The sequence below is a fragment of the Amblyraja radiata genome, chromosome 8 (assembly GCF_010909765.2).
Source record: "Amblyraja radiata isolate CabotCenter1 chromosome 8, sAmbRad1.1.pri, whole genome shotgun sequence".
Classification (NCBI taxonomy): Eukaryota; Metazoa; Chordata; class Chondrichthyes; order Rajiformes; family Rajidae; genus Amblyraja; species Amblyraja radiata.
Genome location: NC_045963.1, coordinates 31704233 through 31724870, shown reverse-complemented (window position 1 = coordinate 31724870; position 20638 = coordinate 31704233). Strand labels below are relative to the sequence as shown.

The 20638-nt window shown below is 41.6% G+C and overlaps 1 protein-coding gene across 3 annotated transcripts in view; it reads left to right on the top strand.

Annotated features, from left to right (window-relative positions):
• Positions 1–20638, top strand: part of ttc7a (tetratricopeptide repeat domain 7A) — a 213365-nt gene that overhangs the window by 78059 nt on the left and 114668 nt on the right. For all 3 annotated transcript variants that reach the window (XM_033025502.1, XM_033025503.1, XM_033025504.1), the window contains 3 exons: positions 2792–2896; positions 13429–13546; positions 17346–17403. In XM_033025502.1, coding sequence (XP_032881393.1) covers positions 2792–2896; positions 13429–13546; positions 17346–17403 — 281 coding nt within the window. The remainder of the gene's footprint in view (positions 1–2791; positions 2897–13428; positions 13547–17345; positions 17404–20638) is intronic.

The following is a 20638-nucleotide window of genomic DNA, read 5'->3' as shown; positions in this document are numbered from 1 at the left end:
GCTAGCCCACCAGCCCTGAGTAATTGAGCTGCCAACCCACCAGCCCTGAGTGACTGATCTGCTAGCCCACCAGCCCCGAGTGACTGAGCTGCCAGCCCACCAGGCCTGAGTGACTGAGCTGCCAGCCCAAGAATCCATTCGGCCAACAATGTCCATACTAGCCCTCTGTAAACCAGTCCCTTCGGCCCACAACACCCATACTAGCGTTCCAGAAAGCCCCCCCCCCCCACTGGCCACCAATATTGGAATTGGTGGAATATTGGAAGGTGGAATATTGCGTTGGGGGACCAGCCCTCCCGTGTGAACAAGGGATCCAACGAACCCACAGTCTAGTATGACAATAAAACACTCTTAACTGTTGATTCTCTTGTAATACTTTGGAAAGAGAATCACTTTAGGACATCAGGCCATTCTAGCTGTAAATGGATCCCTGATTAGATGGATTAATTTATTTTCCACCTTTTGGCTATAAAAGTTTCACATTTAATTCTATAGCAATTACATTTCTGGGAATAGGATGAACATCTCCAGTTCTTAATCAGTTTTTTTTTAGTTTCGAGATACAGAGCGGAAACAGGCCCTTCGGCCCACCGAGTCCGCGCCAACCAGCGATCCCCGCACATTAACACTATCCTACACACACTAGGGACAATTTACAATTATACCAATCCAATTAACCTACAAATCTGTACGTCTTTGGAATGTGGGAGGAAACTGAAGATCTCGGAGAAAACCCACGCGGTCACGGGGAGAATGTACAAACTCTGTACAGACAGCACCCGTAGTCGGGATCGAACCCGAGTCTCCGGCACTGTAAGCGCTGTAAAGGGCCTGTCCCACTTAGGCGTCATTTGCGTGTCATTTACGCAACATAATTTATGCGTCACGATACACGACACGTGCGTCGTGACGCGCATGTGATGAGCGCATGGCGTGCATTACGCGCGCATGGCACGTGGTGAGGCGTAGTGGCGTAGGCCGTGACGCACGGTTGCGTGCGGCACCCCAGGATTTTGGGATTCACAAAATCTTCGCATGCCACCTGCGTGACGCGCAAATGACGCCCAAGTGGGACAGGCCCTTTAGGCAGCAACTCTACTGCTGCACAACCATGCCGCCCCTAAGTGTTTTCATTTTGGATATCGTCATTACCTCTTTTTAAAGAAGTCAAACCACATTTAACATATTATAATTAAACGTTAGCAGCCTCTCATTTCTGTCTATCACTACAACTTTTTTTTTGAATATTTTGACTGGAGTATTGCTGTGATTGTTTGTGAGCCTGGCTTGAAGCAGCCAGTTCTGTTACCTCAAAAAATCCCAGTAACTTACAATTCAATTACTGTAGGATAAGTCATTGCAATTTAGCGCTTAGTTCAACTGGAGAAAATCCTTGTTAGCTGATCAGATTATGTCATTAGTAATAATTATTTATATCGCAGATTTCCACAGGGGTTATCCCAATTCCTAATGTTTGCAGAGTAATTGGAACATCCCTGGGGAATTACTTCATAAAATATTGATTATTTAAGTACTATCACAATCTTGAAGAAACATTTAGATAGGTACATGGATATGAAAGGTTTAGAGGGATATGGGCTAAATTTGGGCAGGTGGGAATAGTATTGATGGGACATATTGGTCGGCATGGGCAAGTTGGGCCGAAGGGTCTGTTTCCATGCTGTATAACTCTATTTCATTGAGGGTTCTATGAATTTGCGACTGAGTTTATGGCCAAAGTTTAGGAAATTCAAAAAGATGTTAACCACGACTTTTAATTTCCTATATACCACAGGTGAGACTGGCCCATTATTCCTGTGGAATATAATGCTTGTCGGATCAAGGAAGAGCTCTGGCCTCTAATCACTTAGTCATCTGTTTTAATCCTGGGCTAGAAAATGAGGAAAATCACTCTTTTGGATTAACGATAGGAAAAATATTCAGGAATCCTACCTCTGATTGCCATACGTTTCTACTTGTTAAAATGTGTATGTGTAATCAAATGAGGAAGTCAGTTAGGCATGACTCGGATATTTCTGTGCCTAATTCCACTCATCTGCCTCTGACCAATAATTGTATAATGACGACTGTGCAGGCACAAATATGGAGGATAGCAATTTGGACAAAGCGCACCAAAGTACTGCTATTAATTGTGAAAGATATACCCATATGATTCATCCACAGCAGGAAGGAAAGGAAAATGAAAGAAAAATAAACTAGGAATACAAATACATCCAATTATAGAATGACTATAATGGGTGGCACAGTGGTGCAGCAGCAGAGTTGCTGCTTTGCAGAGCCAGAGACCCAGGTTCGAACCTGGGGGTGCTGCCTGTATGGAGTTTGTACGTTCTCCGTGTGTCTGCATGGGTTTTCTCTGGGTGCTCCAGTTTCCTCCTACATTCCAAAGACGTACAGGTTTGTAGGTTAATTGACTCCTGTAAATTGTCCCCAGAATGTAGGATAGAACTAGTGTACAGGGTGATTGTTGGTCAGCGTGGACTCGGTGGGCCGAAGGGCATGTTTCCATGATGTATCTCTAAACTAAACTCAACAAAACTAACTAGCCTGTTTTTGATTTTTTGATTGTTACTAATATGCATTGTGACAAATGTCACTCTTTGGATAGTTATTACTTTCCAACAGTTAATAGTGGTTATTAGCACTCAGATATACATTTTGTGGCTTAAAAACATTCCTTCTTGAATAATGTGAAACTAAATTCTGAAAGTTATCAAAATATGCTGATGAAAATAAATAATTTTAGATTATTATCTGGTTTAATTTTTAGTTCATGTGGGCTGTGTCTGCTCTCAGAGAATGTGCAAAGCTCCATCCTAATGATCCAAGCATACCACTCATGGCTGCCAAGGTCTGCATTGGATCTCTACACTGGGTAAGTGTATCCTTTCCTAATCCTTTTATGTATTGCAGATCAGTAGCTAGAGACAGGAAACTAATGTGGTTGCAGTGAAGAAGCCAGTTCCAGTATTGAGGCCTTACATGGACCTCACTCGTTATACAAACTATTCCAGGTTAAAAAATAACACAAAGTGCTGGAGTAACTCAACTGGTCAGGCAGCATCTCTGGACAACATGAATAGGTGACGTTTCGGGTCAGGACTGATTGTGCTGGGAAAGCAGGAAGAGAGATGGGGACATGACAAAGTCTGACAAGTGATAGGTGGATACAGGTGGTGGTGGGGGGGGAGGGGGGGGGGAGGCAGGGTCGATTGGCAGATAGTTGGACAAAGGCCAGAATTTAAAATAACAATTTGTGAGATAAGAATAGAAGAGGTAAGAATTGTGAAGCCGGGGAAGGGATATAGGTGGAAAGGGGAGGGGAGAAATGGTGCATATCCAGGTGGGGCAGGGAAAAGAGGGGGGGGGGGGAGTGTTTGTAGGTTAGAACCAAAAATTGGAGAATTTATTAATCATTAGATTGTAAGCTACCCACGCGGAATGTGAGGTGCTGTTCCTCCAGTTTGCATGTGGTCTCACTCTGGCAATAGAGAAAGCCAATGACAGAAAGGTCTGTATGTGGAGGGGGTTGCTAATGATCACCATACAATAGACCCAGCTGGCCTTGGCAGGATTACCTTGAAGAAACTCTACAGCGGAGTAGTAAACTGCAGACACAAGAGACAGCTGATGAGGAAATCTGAAACAAAAGCAATCCAGATGAAGGGTCCTAACCCGACACGTCGGCTGTCCATTATCTTCCATTGATGCTGCTCAACTTGCTGAGTTCCTCCAACAGATTGATTGGTGCTCCTGCACCATTGGATCTGTCCCAAGTGTCAATGAGTCCTTTGCAGGGTTTTGACCCGAAACGCCAAGCAACGTCTTCTGCCTCCATTGAGCTCTTCCAGCCTTCTCTTTGTTATTCCCAATTAGATTCTACCTGGATCTTCCCTCAGTTCCTGTTGTACTCATTAATTCCCCTCAATCATTTACCTGGCCACCAGACAAAATATTAGCCTGCCTACTTTAATAACTTTTAGATGCTTGATGCTGAGTAGTCATTTTGATATACAGAATTTTCAGCAGAATTGATTATGTTAAATACCTGGAACTGTTAACAGTTTACTTATTATTCTGATTGGTATTGCTAAGATGCCAAAGAGAAGTGTGGTAATTGTGTTGTGTCAGAATGCCTTGAATTCTTTTATTTTAATGAAACATTTAGATCTAGTAACTTAAACGCTAGTAAATATCATGATACTAACCGAACTATGTACATTTACATTATGTGTTATGATTATATAGAAACATAGAAAATAGATCCAAGAGCAGGCCATTTGGCCCTTCGAGCCAGCACTGCCATTCAATATGATCATGGCTGATCATCCAAAATCAGTACCCTGTTCCTGCTTTATCCCCATATCCCTTGATTCCGTTAGCCCAAAGAGTTATATCTAACTCTTTCTTGAATACATCCAGTGAATTGGCCTCCACTCTCTTCTGTGGCAGAGAATTCCACAGATTCACAACTCTCTGGGTAAAAAGGTTTTTCCTCATCTCAGTACTAAATGGCCGACCCCTTATTCTTAAACTGTGACCCCCTCGGTCTGGACTCCACCAACATCGGGAACATTTTTCCTGCATCTAGCCTGTCCAATCTCATAGGAGTTTTATATGTTTCCATAAGATACCCCCTCATCCTTCTAAATTCCAGTGAATATAAGCCCAGTCGATCCATTCTTTCATCATATGTCAGTCCCGCCATCCCGGGAATTAAACTGGTGAACCTAGGCTGCACTCCCTCATAACAAGAATGTCCTTCCTCACATTAGGAAACTAAAACTGCACACAATACTCCAGGTGTGATCTCACCAGGGCCCTGTACACTGCAGTAGGACCTCCTTGCTCCAATACTCAAATCCTTTCTCTATGAAGGCCAACATGCCATTTGCTTTCTTCACTGCCTGCTGTGCCTGCATGCTTATTTTCAGAAGTGTCTGAGTGAAAAATTGTTTTCAGCAGTGTGCATTTTATTCTGGCCCAACAATTGCCTTTGGGGTTTTAACATGCTGTGCACATCTCTGTGAGGATAGCATGGTTGGATGGAGTGGTAGCACATCTTCCAACATAAGCATTCACTCACAAGAGCAAAACACAAAGCGCTGGAGGAACTCAGCGGGACTGGCAGCATCTGTGGAGGGAATCGGGCAGGCGACATTTCGGGTCAGGACCCTTCTTCAGACTGATTGCAGTTTTGGAGAATAAGTTGCAAAAGAGATGTGAGGGCAGAATAAAGCCTGCCAATTAATAGGTGAATGCAGGCAAGGGGGGTTAGATTGTCAATGGTTTAGGTTTATATTGTCATCCATGCCGAGGTGCAATGAAATGGTTTGTTTTGCATGCCATCCAATGAAGTCAGATAAGCACAAGAGTTGCAGGGCAAGGTCTAGTATCTGCAATGAGGTATAGGGGATTTGGACTATACCCTAGCTTATGGAAGGTCTGTTCAGAAGCCTGATAATAGAGACTGCTTCTGAGACTGATGGTGCGCATTTTCAAGCTTCTGAATCTTCTGCCCAGCAGGAGCAGGGAAAGGAAGGAATGGCCAGGGTGGGAAAGGTCTTTGATTAGGTTGGCTGCTTTCCTGAGGCAGTGCAAAGTGTAGGTGGAATCGATGATGAATTCCTCAGTCTCCTAAGGAAGTAGAGGTGTACCTTCTTGGCTGTCACTTCTATGTGGTTTGACCAGGACAGATATTTACTCCAAGGAACTTGGCTTTCAACCATCTCCACTTTGACGCCATTGATTCTGATTGGGGTACTCCAGCATACTTCCCGAAGTCAACAACGACATCCCTGGAAGATGAGTGGAGCATATGACAACGGAGACAATAGGGTGTCAGATAAGGTGAGAAAAAGAGGGAAATATAAAACGGAAGGGAGGGATGTATTTGGAAGGGGAGAGAAGGAAGGGGAGAGAAGGGGCATAAAAAGGAAATTAAGCATTTGGGGATGGAAGATGAGTATGCAAAGGGGGGGGAGGAAAGGAGGAGGGTGACTTGGGGGAGCTGGAATGGTGGGTGAAATGAGTGCACGCTGGTGTGGGGTGAGGGCACTGGAAAGAGTGATGAGGTAGGCGGGTGTTACTTGAAACAGGAGAACTCAATGAACAAGACATCCTTTTTGATAAATATAACAATAATATTCACATGTACAGCGAATCTCATTCTCCATGTTTATAAAGCTTCCTTTATCATACTTTGTTGAAAAAGCCGAGTACTCATTGACTATTTAAGGGTTGCCATGAGAATATCTGTCGAGTTGGAATCGATTTGTGTGCTTTGTTGGGGTTGAAGAAACATTTCAAAGACCCTTTGCAAGGATATACAGATACCTAGACTAAGTGGGACCCGTGAGTCCCATGTTCACACAATAGGGCTGGTCCCCCAATGCAATATTTCACCTCTCCATCAATTCCAATATTGGTGGCCAGTGGGGGGGGGGGGGGCTTTCTGGAGTGCTGGTATTAGTGTTGTGGGCTGAAAGGACTGGTTTCCAGAGGGCTAGTATGGACATTGTGGCCCGAATGGATACTTGGACTGGCAGCTCAGTCACTCAGGCCTGGTGGGCTGGCACCTCAGTCACTCAGGCCTGGTAGGCTGGCAGCACAGTCACTCAGGGCTGGTGGACTGGCAGCTCAGTCACTCAGGGCTGGTGGGCTAGCAGTTCACTCATGGCTATTCCTTGAAATTCCATTTCAAGCAGAGTACAGGCCACCACATTCAATTTCACAGCATTTCAGGCAGAGTGCATGCCACCAAATTCAATTTCACAGCATTTCAGGCAGAGTGCAGGCCAGCACATTCAATTTCACAGCATTTCAGGCAGAGTGCAGACCACCACGTTCAATTTTACAGCATTCCAGGCAGAGTGCAGGCCACCACATTCAATTTCACAGCATTTCAGGCAGAGTGCAGGCCACCACATTCAATTTCACAGCATTCCAGGCAGAGTGCAGGCCACCACATTCAATTTCACAGCATTTCAGGCAGAGTGCATGCCACCACATTGAATTTCACAGCATTCCAAGCAGAGTGCAGGCCACCACATTCAATTTTATAGCATTTCAAGCAGAGTGCAGGCCACCAAATTGCCAAACAACTCATTGTCATTAAGGGCTAATAAATAATTTATTGCAAGTACATTACAGACTCACAGTTCAGTTGATTCACAGCTTAGAATGACAGTTGTGGACTCTCCCTCACGATCTTCCAGAGTGACTGACTCACGTCCAGGCATCCGGGAATTTTATGGTCTTGCTCCCCCCGGAAGGTGCGTTACCTTCATTGAGGCGAGAGGCCCAATCAGCTGATCTCAAGATTGTTTAAACACTCATAACTTTTTTATTTTTAATTGATCAGAAAAATCCTCGGGGCTGCCTCAGTGGAGGAGGACTGTGAGTAAGATGGCCAAAAATCATAGCGATATAGGGTAGCGTTTTTTCTAAAATCAATATCAATGAGCGCAGACAGGAAGTGGGCAAGATGAGACTTTTAGTTATATAGATGTTGTGGAAGTCTGCACCCATTCAAAAGACTGTCTTTCTGTGTCAGTGAAGTTGACAGTCTGATAGTCAAAACATTCTATGCCACACATTTGATGGTTCAAGTTTTACAGATCAAGAGAAAAGTATTGTCATTTTTATTGCATTGATATTCCACAGAAGTCGGGGGAATTGAGAAGGTGTCAAAACAATGGAAAGAATGGAGATTTTCTGAATGTTGAGGAAATGAGAAGATGCTAAATTATAAACAAAAATTCTAAATCCGTCAAATGTCTCTCTGTTTGAATTATACATTCTTTATGAAGTAATTTAAAACTTGCTTGAATTTAGTGACTGATTTTAAAAGGTTTTGTTAAACTGTCATAAATCGAACTCATTCATTTTGTTCACTATAAACCGCTTACAGATTTTGGCATTTCTGTGGTCTCCAGCCAGCAAACAGATTAGCTTAAAGGGAGAAATGGGCCGCATGCAGTTAAAAAAATTGGCAAACATTCTTTATTCCCCTGCTTGCAGTGGAATGAGAGGGGCTCAGCAGAATGTGTAGTCAGCATTTCATCTATTTTAATCATGTAGAGTTCAGAGAGTTTAAAATGGGTGTATCGGTAGAGCTGCAGAGGTTGCAGTCGGTGTCAGGAAGGTTAATTATTACTGACGGGGTCTGCATTTGCATCTGCATGTACTAATGAAGTTTGTGTGGAATAATAAAGCATTGCTTGCAATCTAGTACCTTCTCCTGATACCTTCAAGGAGAAATACTACTTTCATATTCTTTTATCAGCACCCCCGAATGTGAAACGTTGTTAAAAGCTTGTGGTGAGTTAGGAAAGGTGGTGGGAGAAGAGGGTAATTGCTATCCATGATTAATTATCCTTATTACAGTGGGTAGCAGGGAGTGAAGAATGCTTCAAATGTGATTAGTTGTCTGACAATATCATACTTAGTAAATAACTTAAAAATAAAGAAATTAGTGGATAATTGTGGCATATATTATTGCCTCCTCGGGTCACCACCCTTCATTTAATCTCTGCCTTGTGTTAATTTGGAACATTTTGAATCCAGCAGGACTATTTCACTGAGCACTTACAGTTCCGTCAAGACCTGCTGGATCTCCCGGTTGCGAACCATTTTAACTCCCCTTCCCATTCCCTTACTGATCTTTCTGTCCTGGGCCTCCTTCATTGCCAGAGTGAGACCACACCCATACTGGAAGAATGGCACCAAGCACCAGCTACCCAGGCATCTCATATTCCACTTGGTAAAAATGCTGGAGAAACTTAGCGGGTGAGACAGCATCTATGGAGCGAAGGAAATAGGCGAAGTTTCGGGTCGAGACCCTTCTTCAGACTTCATATTCCACTTGGGTAGCTTACAACCCAACGGTATGAACATTGAATTTTGCAATTTTAGGCAACCTCTAATTAACTCCTCCACAAATCCAGATAGTTCTCAAGTTCTGCATGTGACATTGCATATTACACATTATTTTATCCATTGAAGCAGTTCCGATAGGTTACCAACTGGTGCAGCCTGTTGAATTATAAATAAACACCTTAATTGAGACTTTTGATGGAATTGAGGAAGCTAATTAGCGAAAGAGATAGTTTTTTAATAGTGTAAGATGGAAGGGAAGTGGTAATAAATACTGAAAGAATGACTATTGAACTGCAACATTCACTTCAAATATGTCATTTATTTTTATATCCTCAGTGATCTTACTCTGTCCCAGCTTTTTGGTCAGATCAGTCTAAATGTACGCAGTAATTGTCTTTGTCCTATACCCATTTTTAAACATTTTGAAATATTGATTTTCTTTCAATAAAAAAGCTGCTCAGTGTTTATTTATTCATTTATTTTAAAGTTTCAGATCATCTTGGCCCAATGAATGCACATAAAGCAAGTAAACGCTGTACTTAATGTGATCATTTATTTTGCCACAGTTCTTGCCCAATCAGCACAGCACGTTCAAATGATGATCTAATTGTAAAACCCAAAATCTGAATGTCTAAAATAAATATATCAAGTGCAGCGAGTACTAAGCAAATGGTTTAGCAGGTGATAGAAAAAAACTAATCTTTTAGACAATGTCGATTGTTGCCGGAGCCCAGAACTCCCTTTCAATTGTTAATTCTATACAAGAGAAGTGGGTTGGACTTTGGAAAGAGGACAAGAAATAAAAGTGCAATTGTACTCATAAGGCTCACCCTTGCAGTGAATGTACTGAACAGCGCCTTTATCGGGGTGGGAGATTGCAACCTTCACGTGGTCCGCCCTGTTTCGACGAATACAATCAACCTGGTGTGCACAATCAATTAAGATCAAATAGAACAAGTTGTCCTACAAGTTTGGGCTGTGCACGCCATACGCAAGAAGAAGAAGAGGCGCCTTTATCAATGTAGTGTTGCATTGTGCATTTTTCAGAAAATCCTCCCTTGGGGATATGTAGTTAACTGTATTGTGAGTGAAATAAAATACTTAAAGTATTAACTATCACTGTAAGGCAGTTTAATTTCATATTATGATATAATTTCAGACATTCTACTCAGACTATTCTACATTATCTGGAAACTGTTTATTGGAGTGATTTGGGGCAAATAATATCAGGATTGGGGAAATTTTACTCTCTGGTTGAATAGCTTGTTGATTGATACCTACTACTAGGGTGAGAAATGGCCAAGGTATTGGACTCGGAATTTAATCCAAGGTATTGGACTTTAATCCAAGGCACTTCAGGAGCAGAAATTTGAGCTTTTCAATAAATCGATTAAATTACGCAATTTGTTTGCTCATCACAAGTGGGTGCTTGAATAAAATGTAATAAAAGATTCATTATGAACCCCAAATGTTTCAAGCCTCCTTTGAATATAGGGAGAGAATGTTTTTAAATATCTGTGGCATCTGCTCTGATACGAAAGGTTGCTATGGAAACTCTATCTGTGGCTTCCCTGCCTAAAGCTAGGATATACAATCTTTTGAAACAGGGAGTAAGTTCATGTCACAAAAGTGAGTGGTGTATAATAGATGTGACCACAGGAAATTCAGGATTAACGGATAACTTGTAATTAGGTGTTTACAGTACCTTCCTCCTTGTGTTAGCCAACCTCAGAGAACTATTAAGATTAAAAGGATTTTTGAGTTTAATCCTGGCGCAGTTTTTAAACAAGAGAAATGTAAAGCTGACTAATGCGCAACTTAATGAGCTTGAAGCTGCCTTGCCTTTTAATTGCTGACTCATGACCTAATGCCATATACCCACCTGGAGTAATCTGGGATAAAAATACTGGCATTTGAATTAGTAATGATAACATGTGATTAGTAATGATGATGTGATTAATTTTGTGTTCACATTTCAAGTCTTTAGAATTTAGACATTAGAGATACAGTGCAGAAACAGGCCCTTCGGCCCATCGAGTCCGTGCCGACCCCATATACTAACCTACACACACTAAGGACAATTTTACAACTTACCAAAGCCAATTAACCTACAAACCTGTACGTCTTTGGAATGTGGGAGGAAACCAGAGCACCTGGAGAAAACCCACGTGCTCAGGGAGAATGTACAAACTCAGTCATCGGGATCGAACCCGGGTTTCTGGTGCTGTAAGGCAGCAACTCTACCGTTGCGTCACTGTGCCGCCTATTGATGATTTTGTGTGAATTCATATTTAATAAAACAGTAATGTAGAACGTATAAAAAATCTGCTGCTGGATTTTAATCTGTTATAATTACGTAGAATCCTTGACGTCGTATAGTGAACCAAGTTGCAGCATTGGATTATTGTCAAACTAAATTTGATGCAGTAATACAAGGAAGCAATGGGGGTGATGGCCAAAAGCTTGATGAAAGTAATAGATTTTAAGGAGAGTTTTAAAGGAAAGAGGCCGCAGTGTTAAGGGAGATAATTTTGGAGCAATGGCTGTTGGCATCTGAAACTTAGTGACAAATGAAGTCATTAAAATTGAAAATGCTGAAGAAGTTAGAATTGGACAAGGACTAATATCTCTGAGGAACTGCAGGACTGGAAACGAGTGGAGCAAAGAAGAGGCACAGACATTGAGTTATTTACATTGACATATTGTTAATTATGTTGTTGTTCATGCATTCTCAGACACTTTTTTCTGCCTAATATAAGAGGTAGCCTCATAGATAAACACAGGAACTCCCTGTTGATGGGGAGAAGTTATGCATATAATAAGCAAGAATATACTATAAGCAAGAATTGGTCCTAGTTCTCTGGTAGATCAATTGATTGTTTTTATACTTTGCGTTTTTAGAGTCAGAGTGCTTTTCAAAGACTAAATTAGTGAACAGGTTTGTGTTCCATAGTAGCAGCAATTACATCCAGCTGCCAAAGGGAATGAAAAGAAAATGGGTTCTGAACCAGTTCATGAAAGGTTAAACAGGAGAACTAGTCATGAGGTCTTATGAACAATACACAGCAGTTGCCAGCTGAAGGCCATCTGTTTCGATTGTCATGTTACTTAATAGCTTGGTGAGGCATGTTAGTTGTTTCCACCATTTAGCTGATTGTTTTCTCATTTGCTTATGCCTTTAGGTAATCAACAATATTGCCTTCCCTGGCGTGTTGCTGATACGGTTCAGTCAATGCCAGAAGCGTTTAAGCTAACCTTCCAGTTGCAGAGGCTATTTTGGCCATCTCTCTGAAATAAATCATGTTGCGTAAACCAGAAGATGTAAGCCGTGGCTGAGGAAGTTTACTTTATATTCACTTGCAGGATGTGGGTGTAGCTGACAAGGACTTGGGAATGTGGTGGTGAATTGCCACCTTGAACATCTGCTGGCTAGTGATGGTACTCCCATAATTTCTGTGGAGTAGGGAGTTACAACAGTGAAAAGGAACGGCCATTAGCTTATAATGCATATTGAAGGGAAACATGCAACTGGTGCATGCACCCAGTGACCTCCTCCTGAGTTTGGAGGTGAGGTCAAAGAAACCTTGTAGTGCACTGCAATGCATTTTTTTAAATAGTGCATCTATCAACCATGGTGCTATGGGCAAAATAAAGAGTGAATGCTTGGAGTAATAGATTAGGGTGCTAATCGAATTGACAGCTTTGGTTTGGTTGGTGTTGAGCTGCTCGGATGCTATTGGACAGGCACGTATCCAGACAATTGAAGGCATTCAATCACATCCTGACATGTGTTTTAAATGATGCAAAGGTACTGTAGGAATCAAGAGGCAAGTTTTTTGTTGCAGGACACCGAGTCTTTGACCTAACTTTGTAGCTACAGCAGTTTTGGCTGAAATAGTGCCATTAGAGATTTTGTGGGGGATATGATGATGGTATTGCCATTGAACAGCAAATACAGGTGGTTAGACAATCTTCTTTGAGACTTTGTGAGTAGCACAATTGTTGCTGGTCAGTTATCAGTCCATGCCTGTATCATTACAACAGGAAGACACTGAATACTTCAGGAGCATAGGCATTGCGAATGGAATTAAACATTGCGCAATCTTCAATCAGTCCACATCTGACCTTATGATGAAGGGAAAGTTATTCATGAAGCATCCTAGAGCTGATTGGTCCCGAATCAATGAATTCCAGTAATGATATCCTGAGACTGAGATGTAATCACAATCTTGTAATCACAACCATATTTTTTGTATGCTGTTCTAGTCATTGGAGGGTTTATATCACAGCATTTAGTGGAGCCAACTTCTCAGCAATTTAAAGACCCTATTCTTGATAAGCTTTTACTTTCTCAAACAAAACTGGTCCAGTTTAACAGGTAAAATGTTCACACATTATTCTTAATGGCACAATGCTTAAGTGCGAGTATAAAATCGTGGAAAGCATTAACTTTCGAGCATTGGTTGAAATGTGTAACATATCACCTGCTTTTGTGTTGTCTGATGAGTATATTATGCCTTTTTACAGCTGGAAGAAGGAGAGAAGTTTTCTACTAGTGTAACTGCCATGGAGGAAGAAGCAGGTGAATTTCTTGCCAAAGGCTATTTGGGCCTAGGGTTGGTCTACAGTCTCCAAGCTACAGAAGGTAGGTTGAGTCTGTATCTTTCACCAGTTTGTGATATTGAATATTCATGTTCACCATGTTTGTGTATACAGTACCTTTGGCTGTAACGTTCTCTGTTTCATGAACAATTCTGTTGAAAGACCATCAACTTGAAATAGTCTTGGAGTTACACAGCACAGAAATGGGCCCTTCGGCCTACCACGTCCATGCGAACCATGGCCACATTGGAATTGTATCCTATAATTTGCCTATTTAAGCATTTGTCGAGTTGCCTTTTAAATATAGTAATTATATCTCTTTCCACCACCATATCTGGCAGTGCATTCCAGATATTAACCAATTTCTGTTGTAAAAATAAACTTTTTTCTTAAAACTCGTTCTCACCTTTGCCCTTTTGCCCTCATGTTTTTGATACCCCTGCGATGGAAAAAATATTTTGACAATCTGCCCGATCCCCATCTCACTAACCTTATACACTTCTATCAGGTCACCTCGTGCACCCCTTCACTCCAAGGAAAAAGTCCAGGCTATCCATTTTTTCCCCCAGAACAAAAATCCTCTAATCCAAGCACAATCCATTGTGACATCCTTCTTGTAGTGTGGTCACCACAACTGCACATGATACTCCAGTGTGACCTTAACAATATTATGTAGTGTTACAACATAACAACCCAACTCTTACATGCTATGTCCTAATGTATAAAGCATGCCAAGTGAATACCGCCCTTCACTACCATATCACCTGTGTTACTGACAGGAGAGTAGAATTGGGTGTGAGTGGTTCTTGATTACCTTGGCTGGTTTCGTTTAGTTTAGTTTTGGTTTGGGGCGTGAAGTGTGGATGAAGTTAGTGGGAGTGATGGACCGGGCTGCGTTCGCAATTGTCTGCAATTTCTTGGGTCTTGGGCAGACCAGTTGCCATATCAATTTGTGATGCATCCCAATAGGATGCTTGCTATGGTGCACCTCTAGAAATAGGTAAGATTCATAGAAACATAAAAAATAGGTGCAGGAGTAGGCCATTCGGCCCTTCGAGCCTGCACCGCCATTCAATATGATCATGGCTGATCATCCAACTCAGTATCCTGTACCTGCCTTCTCTCCATACCCCCTGATCCCTTTAGCCACAAGGGCCACATCTAACTCCCTCTTAAATATAGCCAATTAACTGGCCTCAACTACCTTCTGTGGCAGAGAATTCCAGAGATTCACCACTCTCTGTGTGAAAAATGTTTTCCTCATCTCGGTCCTAAAAGATTTCCTCTTTATCCTTAAACTGTGACCCCCTTGTTCTGGACTTCCCCAACATCGGGAACAATCTTCCTGCATCTAGCCTGTCAACCCCTTAAGAATTTTGTAAGTTTCTATAAGATCCCCCCTCAATCTTCTAAATTCTAGCGTGTACAAGCCGAGTCTATCCAGTCTTTCTTCATATGAAAGTCCTGACATCCCAGGAATCAATCTGGTGAACCTTCTCTGTACTCCCTCTATGGCAAGAATGTCTTTCCTCAGATTAGGAGACCAAAACTGTATGCAATACTCCAGGTGTGGTCTCACCAAGACCCTGTACAACTGCAGTAGAGCCTCCCTGCTCCTATACTCAAATCCTTTTGCTATGAATGCTAACATACCATTCGCTTTCTTCACTGCCTGCTGCACCTGCATGCCTACTTTAGAGACATGGACAAATGCCTACTTTAGAGACATGGAGACCTGCTGCACCTGCATGCCTACATTGGAGACATGACAAATTTCAAAGGAAGTAGAGGCATTAGTTTGCATTTTTGGCTGTGGGGTCAATGTGATCAGGCCGGGCAAATTATTGGTGATATTTATGATGCATTAATGTATATCGCAAACAACAATGGTCCCAACGCCAATCCTTAATGTCACCACTAGTCACAGACTTCCACTCAGAATAGCATCCACCCAACTCTATCCTCTGCCTCCCATCACCAAATCAACTTTGGATCCAATTAGCCACCTCGCCTCCCATGTGCTTCAAGACAATCTTCAAGACAAGCCTACCATGTGGCACCTTGCCAAATGCCACACCAAAGTCCATTTGGACAATACCTACTCCCGGTTTGCTGCTTTGTTATCTCCTCAAAAAACTCAAATCAAATTAATGAGACAGGGTTACCCCCGTGCAAAGCCATATTAAACATCCCAATTAGACATAGTCTTGTCAAATGGACATAATTCCTGTCCCTTCGAATTTATGCCAGTTGTTTTCCTACGGTTGATGTAAGGCCAATAGTTATCTAGCTAATCCTTGCTGCCCTTCTTAAACAGAAGAAATACTTTAGCTTTGTGCCAGTCTCCTGGCACCACATTTGTGGCTAAAAAAGATTCCAAAATCTCTGTTGGTGCTCCAACAATCCCTTGTTTCCCGCAGCTTTCTGGGATAAATCTCCTAGCCCTGGGGATTTATCCACCCTGAAGCACTCCAAGGCATATATTATGTCCAACATTGTATGTTAACTCTTCTCTCTCCACAAATGCTGCCTGACCTGCTGAGTATTACCAGCTTTTTCAATTTTATTTCAATTACCAGCACCTGAAGTATTTTACTTTGGTCTTGCACTGTTACGACAGGGGGGGTTAGGTGACCAAGAATATGGTGTGAACAAGAATATATGTCACTTCTACCACAGAACTCTTTTCTGGCATTGATTACACAAAATCATTTTCTGCTTTGTATATTGATGCCACATTCCTCTCAGGGGTTGATCTATGTGTAGCATGAAAGGAGAAATTTCATGAATTTAATATTGCAGCTGAAAATAGGAAAAAGTTGTTGCTGTAATTGGACGATGGTCTATTAATTTGTAGCTTCAAGGATAATGTAGAGTTGCAAGTTCAAATAGCAAATTGCTACCAGTTCGTTGATTAAAAGCAATTTTATATCTAGATTGTACACTGGAAGTTCATTATGTATTCGGACCTACAACAGTTAAACTATAAGTGTGGATTTGATACAGCAATTTTTTTATTCAAGTAGTTAATCAGTCACCACTGTTGCCTGTTACTGTTCCTGAGACCCAAATTACATCCTGACCTTGTGTGCAGTCTGTGTGGAATTTGCATGTTCTCCCCTTGGGTTTCTTCCTATTCTTCCAATTTCTCCCTTGGGTTCCCACTAGATGCATCAGTTTATGGATATCCATCAATGACCCTGGCTGCGAGGTAAATCGCTCCTAGTGGCAGAAGAATTGGGGAATTGATTGGGATGTGAAAAGAAAAACAAATTGGATTAGTGGGTGCAGAGAACTGAGGACTTGTGTCTGTGCTATTTGACTGTAAAGGAAACGCTTTGCATTGGCTTCCAACTGCTTGCAAAAGTTGTAAAACAGGAAAAGTGTTAAGTATCTACCTTTAGATTCTAAAATCAAGACAAGAATTTGCATAAAACACCCTCGGAAGAAGACAGAAGAGACTGCAGATGGTGGGATCTGGAACAAACATTATCATCTACCAGTCTCTATGCCACCCTCCCACCCTCTGTGCGTTGCTATATAGTGACAGTCTTTCCTCTTCACTTAGTCCCGGCACAAAGCCTTAATTTGCACCTTTTAGCCTCCACAGATGCTGCTTGGTTCGCAAGTTCTTACGGTGTTCTTTTCTTTAACCCCTCATAAGAATATGTGAAAAGACTGAAGAACAAAGTTAACAAGTAATCAACCTGCTTTCTTTGAAATTTGGTGCATATTACGCATAGGATAAAAACAATGTGATGCGATGGAAGAATTGGTGCCATTTCAGAGCTTTTGAACTTGATGATTTATGCTTATTGACCTTTTGTAGTTTCATTCTACAGCTACATTAAGGAGCACCCAAGACAACCTGCATAAGAAAGCTTTGAAAGCTCTGATGAGGTAAGACTATATGTTTGATTTTACATTGGTTTAAACTAGAATTGAGAGATCAAATACAACATTGTTGGCATTTTGTAGAACATAGCTTACATTAATGCCAAATGTTAGCAATTCATTCATATAACACTGTTAGACCCAGTAACACCTGCACTGTGGGTGTAGACTTGATGAATCATTTTCTCTGACAAGGCACAGGAGATTTCTGGTTTCTGACTTTTTAACAACAGTTTCAGGTCAGAAACAAGAAATCTTTAGAAGTTTTAAATTAAAACAGCAAAACTGTTTGACTAATGATTTATAGTTCCCACAAGACAACTGTGAACTGTTCTTGGTTTATTACAGATATATTGAACTGTTTGGCATTTATCTCAGCACTGATATAATGCATTGTAGCCTTTTAATTGGCATAAATTTGTATTTAATTGTATATACCTTTGCCAGCTCACACATATTCTGAATATGTTGCATAGGAATTGTGTATAGGAATCCACTTGGTTCAAGAATAACAAGATGGTTGGAAGATGACTGGATCAGGGAAAAGTAAATGTAAGGGATAAGGAAAGGTCAGATGGTCTGAGGAGGAGGTAGACGCATGCCGACAGTGTGGATAAGGGCAAGTTGCCAAGCAAATAAATAGGGAAAAGTAGGCCAGTAGAACAAAAATAGGGGAATGACTACTTAGTTTGCCTATCAAATGCTGTAAATTCTTTCAGGCAGCATTGTTGTATTGCAGGGAAACCCAAGACTATTAAAACAACCATTTCAAAGGAAGTGAGAGACTGCAACATGGTCATTTTCTCCATCATGGCCACAGATATGGGCAGAAAATTATCTTTGTAGTGATTAGTGTATTTGTCAGGAAATGCCTATATGTAGCTGGAAAAATGGCCGAGAGACACAGGGGACTAAAGCAGTTTCACACACTAGCAAAGAACCCCACAAGAATGTTAAATATGTTCCAATTCAGGTGAAACTCATCCAGCTCGCATTAGATCCTAACTTCTACATAAATGGTCCCTGTGATCCAGAAATTTAAGCCCTCCCTTCTACGCCATTTCCTCAGCCACAAATTTATCTGACCTGTCCTAGTTCTGTGCTCATTAGCACATGACACCCAGTTCCAGCGATTACACACTGGGAGAACATGCTCTTTAGTCTGTGACCTAGTTCCCTAAATCCATGCTGCAGAATCTCATCCCACTTTTTACCAATGCCATTAGTACCAATGTGCAGCACAATCTCCTAGTGGTTTTCATTCTGTGATGTCCTTGAGTCAAGGACCTTGACTATACTGCTAGGGAGACAATGCACCATTCCGTCTATGGCCATGGGAGACAAGGTCACAAAAGTAACAGCTCAAAGTAGAGAGGTAAATTGAGATAATTTTCGATTCAAAATTGGCCGAGTGGCAGAAAATAATAGAAGGTTGTTGCCGGATATTTTTTGTGACTGAAGCCTATTATCAATGGTGTTCAACAGTATTCTCTCCCTTTTTTAATGCGAGTTAATTATTCAGATGTAAATGTAGAGAGCATAATAAATGAAGTTTACTGGCGATACAAAAATGGCTGTATGATTGGCAGTGGAAAGAAAGGCATTAGAAGATGTGAAATTATGAATTTGAGAAGATTCTTCAAAAGTGAGTAGATATTTAGCAAATGGGAGGATATTAAGTAGCATAGATGAACAATAGATTTCTGGAATCTTTCCAGAGATCCTTGCACATAGCAGCAACTGATTGATAAAGTGAATGAAAAAGCTGGACAGACTTTTATTTTCCGAAGCTTCGAATCTAAGGTCAGGGAGGTTATGTTAGAACTGCATACATCTTTTGTTAATCCACAGCTTGAATACTACAAAAATTCTGCTCACTATCTCCCAGGAAATATGTGTCTGCACAGAGGGTACAGAAGAAGCATACCAGCGTATTGCTAAAACTAGATTATTGAAGCCTTAATGAAAGATTTGACAATCTAGAGATATTTTCTATGGAACAAAACTAGCTGAGGAAGATGTGTAAAATTATGAAGGGCCTATTTGGAGTAAATAGGTAGTTTAGTTTATTGTCACGTATACCAAGGTACAGTGAAAAGCTTTTGTTGCATGCTAACCAGTCAGTGGAAAGACGATATGTGATTATTACATTCGAGTCATCCACAGTGTACAGTTACATGATAACGGGAATAAGGAAGGACAGCGGCTGGAAGACATAGTATCCATAGAGCTGGGCTGTAGAAGCTTTGCAGGACGCTCACTCTGCAAAGTCCTCAACCAGTTAGCCATTATGGGGCTGGCAAAGAAGAGGGCCATTCAATCCGCAAGCAAAGCCGCAGAGACAGCCACTAGGTGTCTTTGGATTAAGAGGGCTGATCCGTGGGCGGTTGCTGCTGGGACGCAAGTCGGGGCTTGATCAACCCCGGCTGGGTTGTCTGGGTGAGGCTGTCTGATATTGTGAGACCCGAAACACCGGATGGCCCCAGGTCACACCACTGAGGATGCGTCCCAGCGCATCTAGAAGATGTATCTGTCACACAGCAGAGATGACAAAAGCTGTGTAGCATAGATTTAAATTAACTTGTAAAAGGATGAAATTAAAAGTTTATCATGCAGTGGGTGATAGTGGTCCAGCCCTCACGAAATGCAAGGGTGGTAGAGGCAGAAATCCTCATCATATTTGAAAAGTGTTGGGATGTATCCCTGAGCAACCCTACCCTGGTGGCGTTCAACATTAGAAGGAGGAAATGCGCTGGAGATTTTTTTTTAAACCAGAAAATACAAAAAACTCAGCATCTAGAGAAAGAGAAATAGTTAACACTTCAGATACGGGACGCTTAATCAGAAGATGAACCTGAAGCAGTAACTGCTTCTGATTCTACAGAAGATAGACACACAATGCTGGAGTAACTCAGCGGGTCAGGCAGCATCACTGGAGAAAAAGGATGGGTAACATTTCGGGTTGGGACCCTTGTTCAGACTGAAAGTTGGGGGTGGGGTGGTGTTGGGGTGGGGGTGAGATGAAGAGATGGAGGCAAGAAAAGATCAGGGCCAGCCCCAAATGACCTCCGGTTTGCAGAAACTATTTGACATGTTTGCCCAGTAGTTTCTGCTTTATTTCATATACCTAGTATCTGTATTGTTTTTTTCTTTTCCAACGGTTAAATCCCTTTCATCTGTTTTGTAACTTTATTATATGAGATGGAGAATGAAGCCAGAGTCAAACATTAGAGTTATCTTA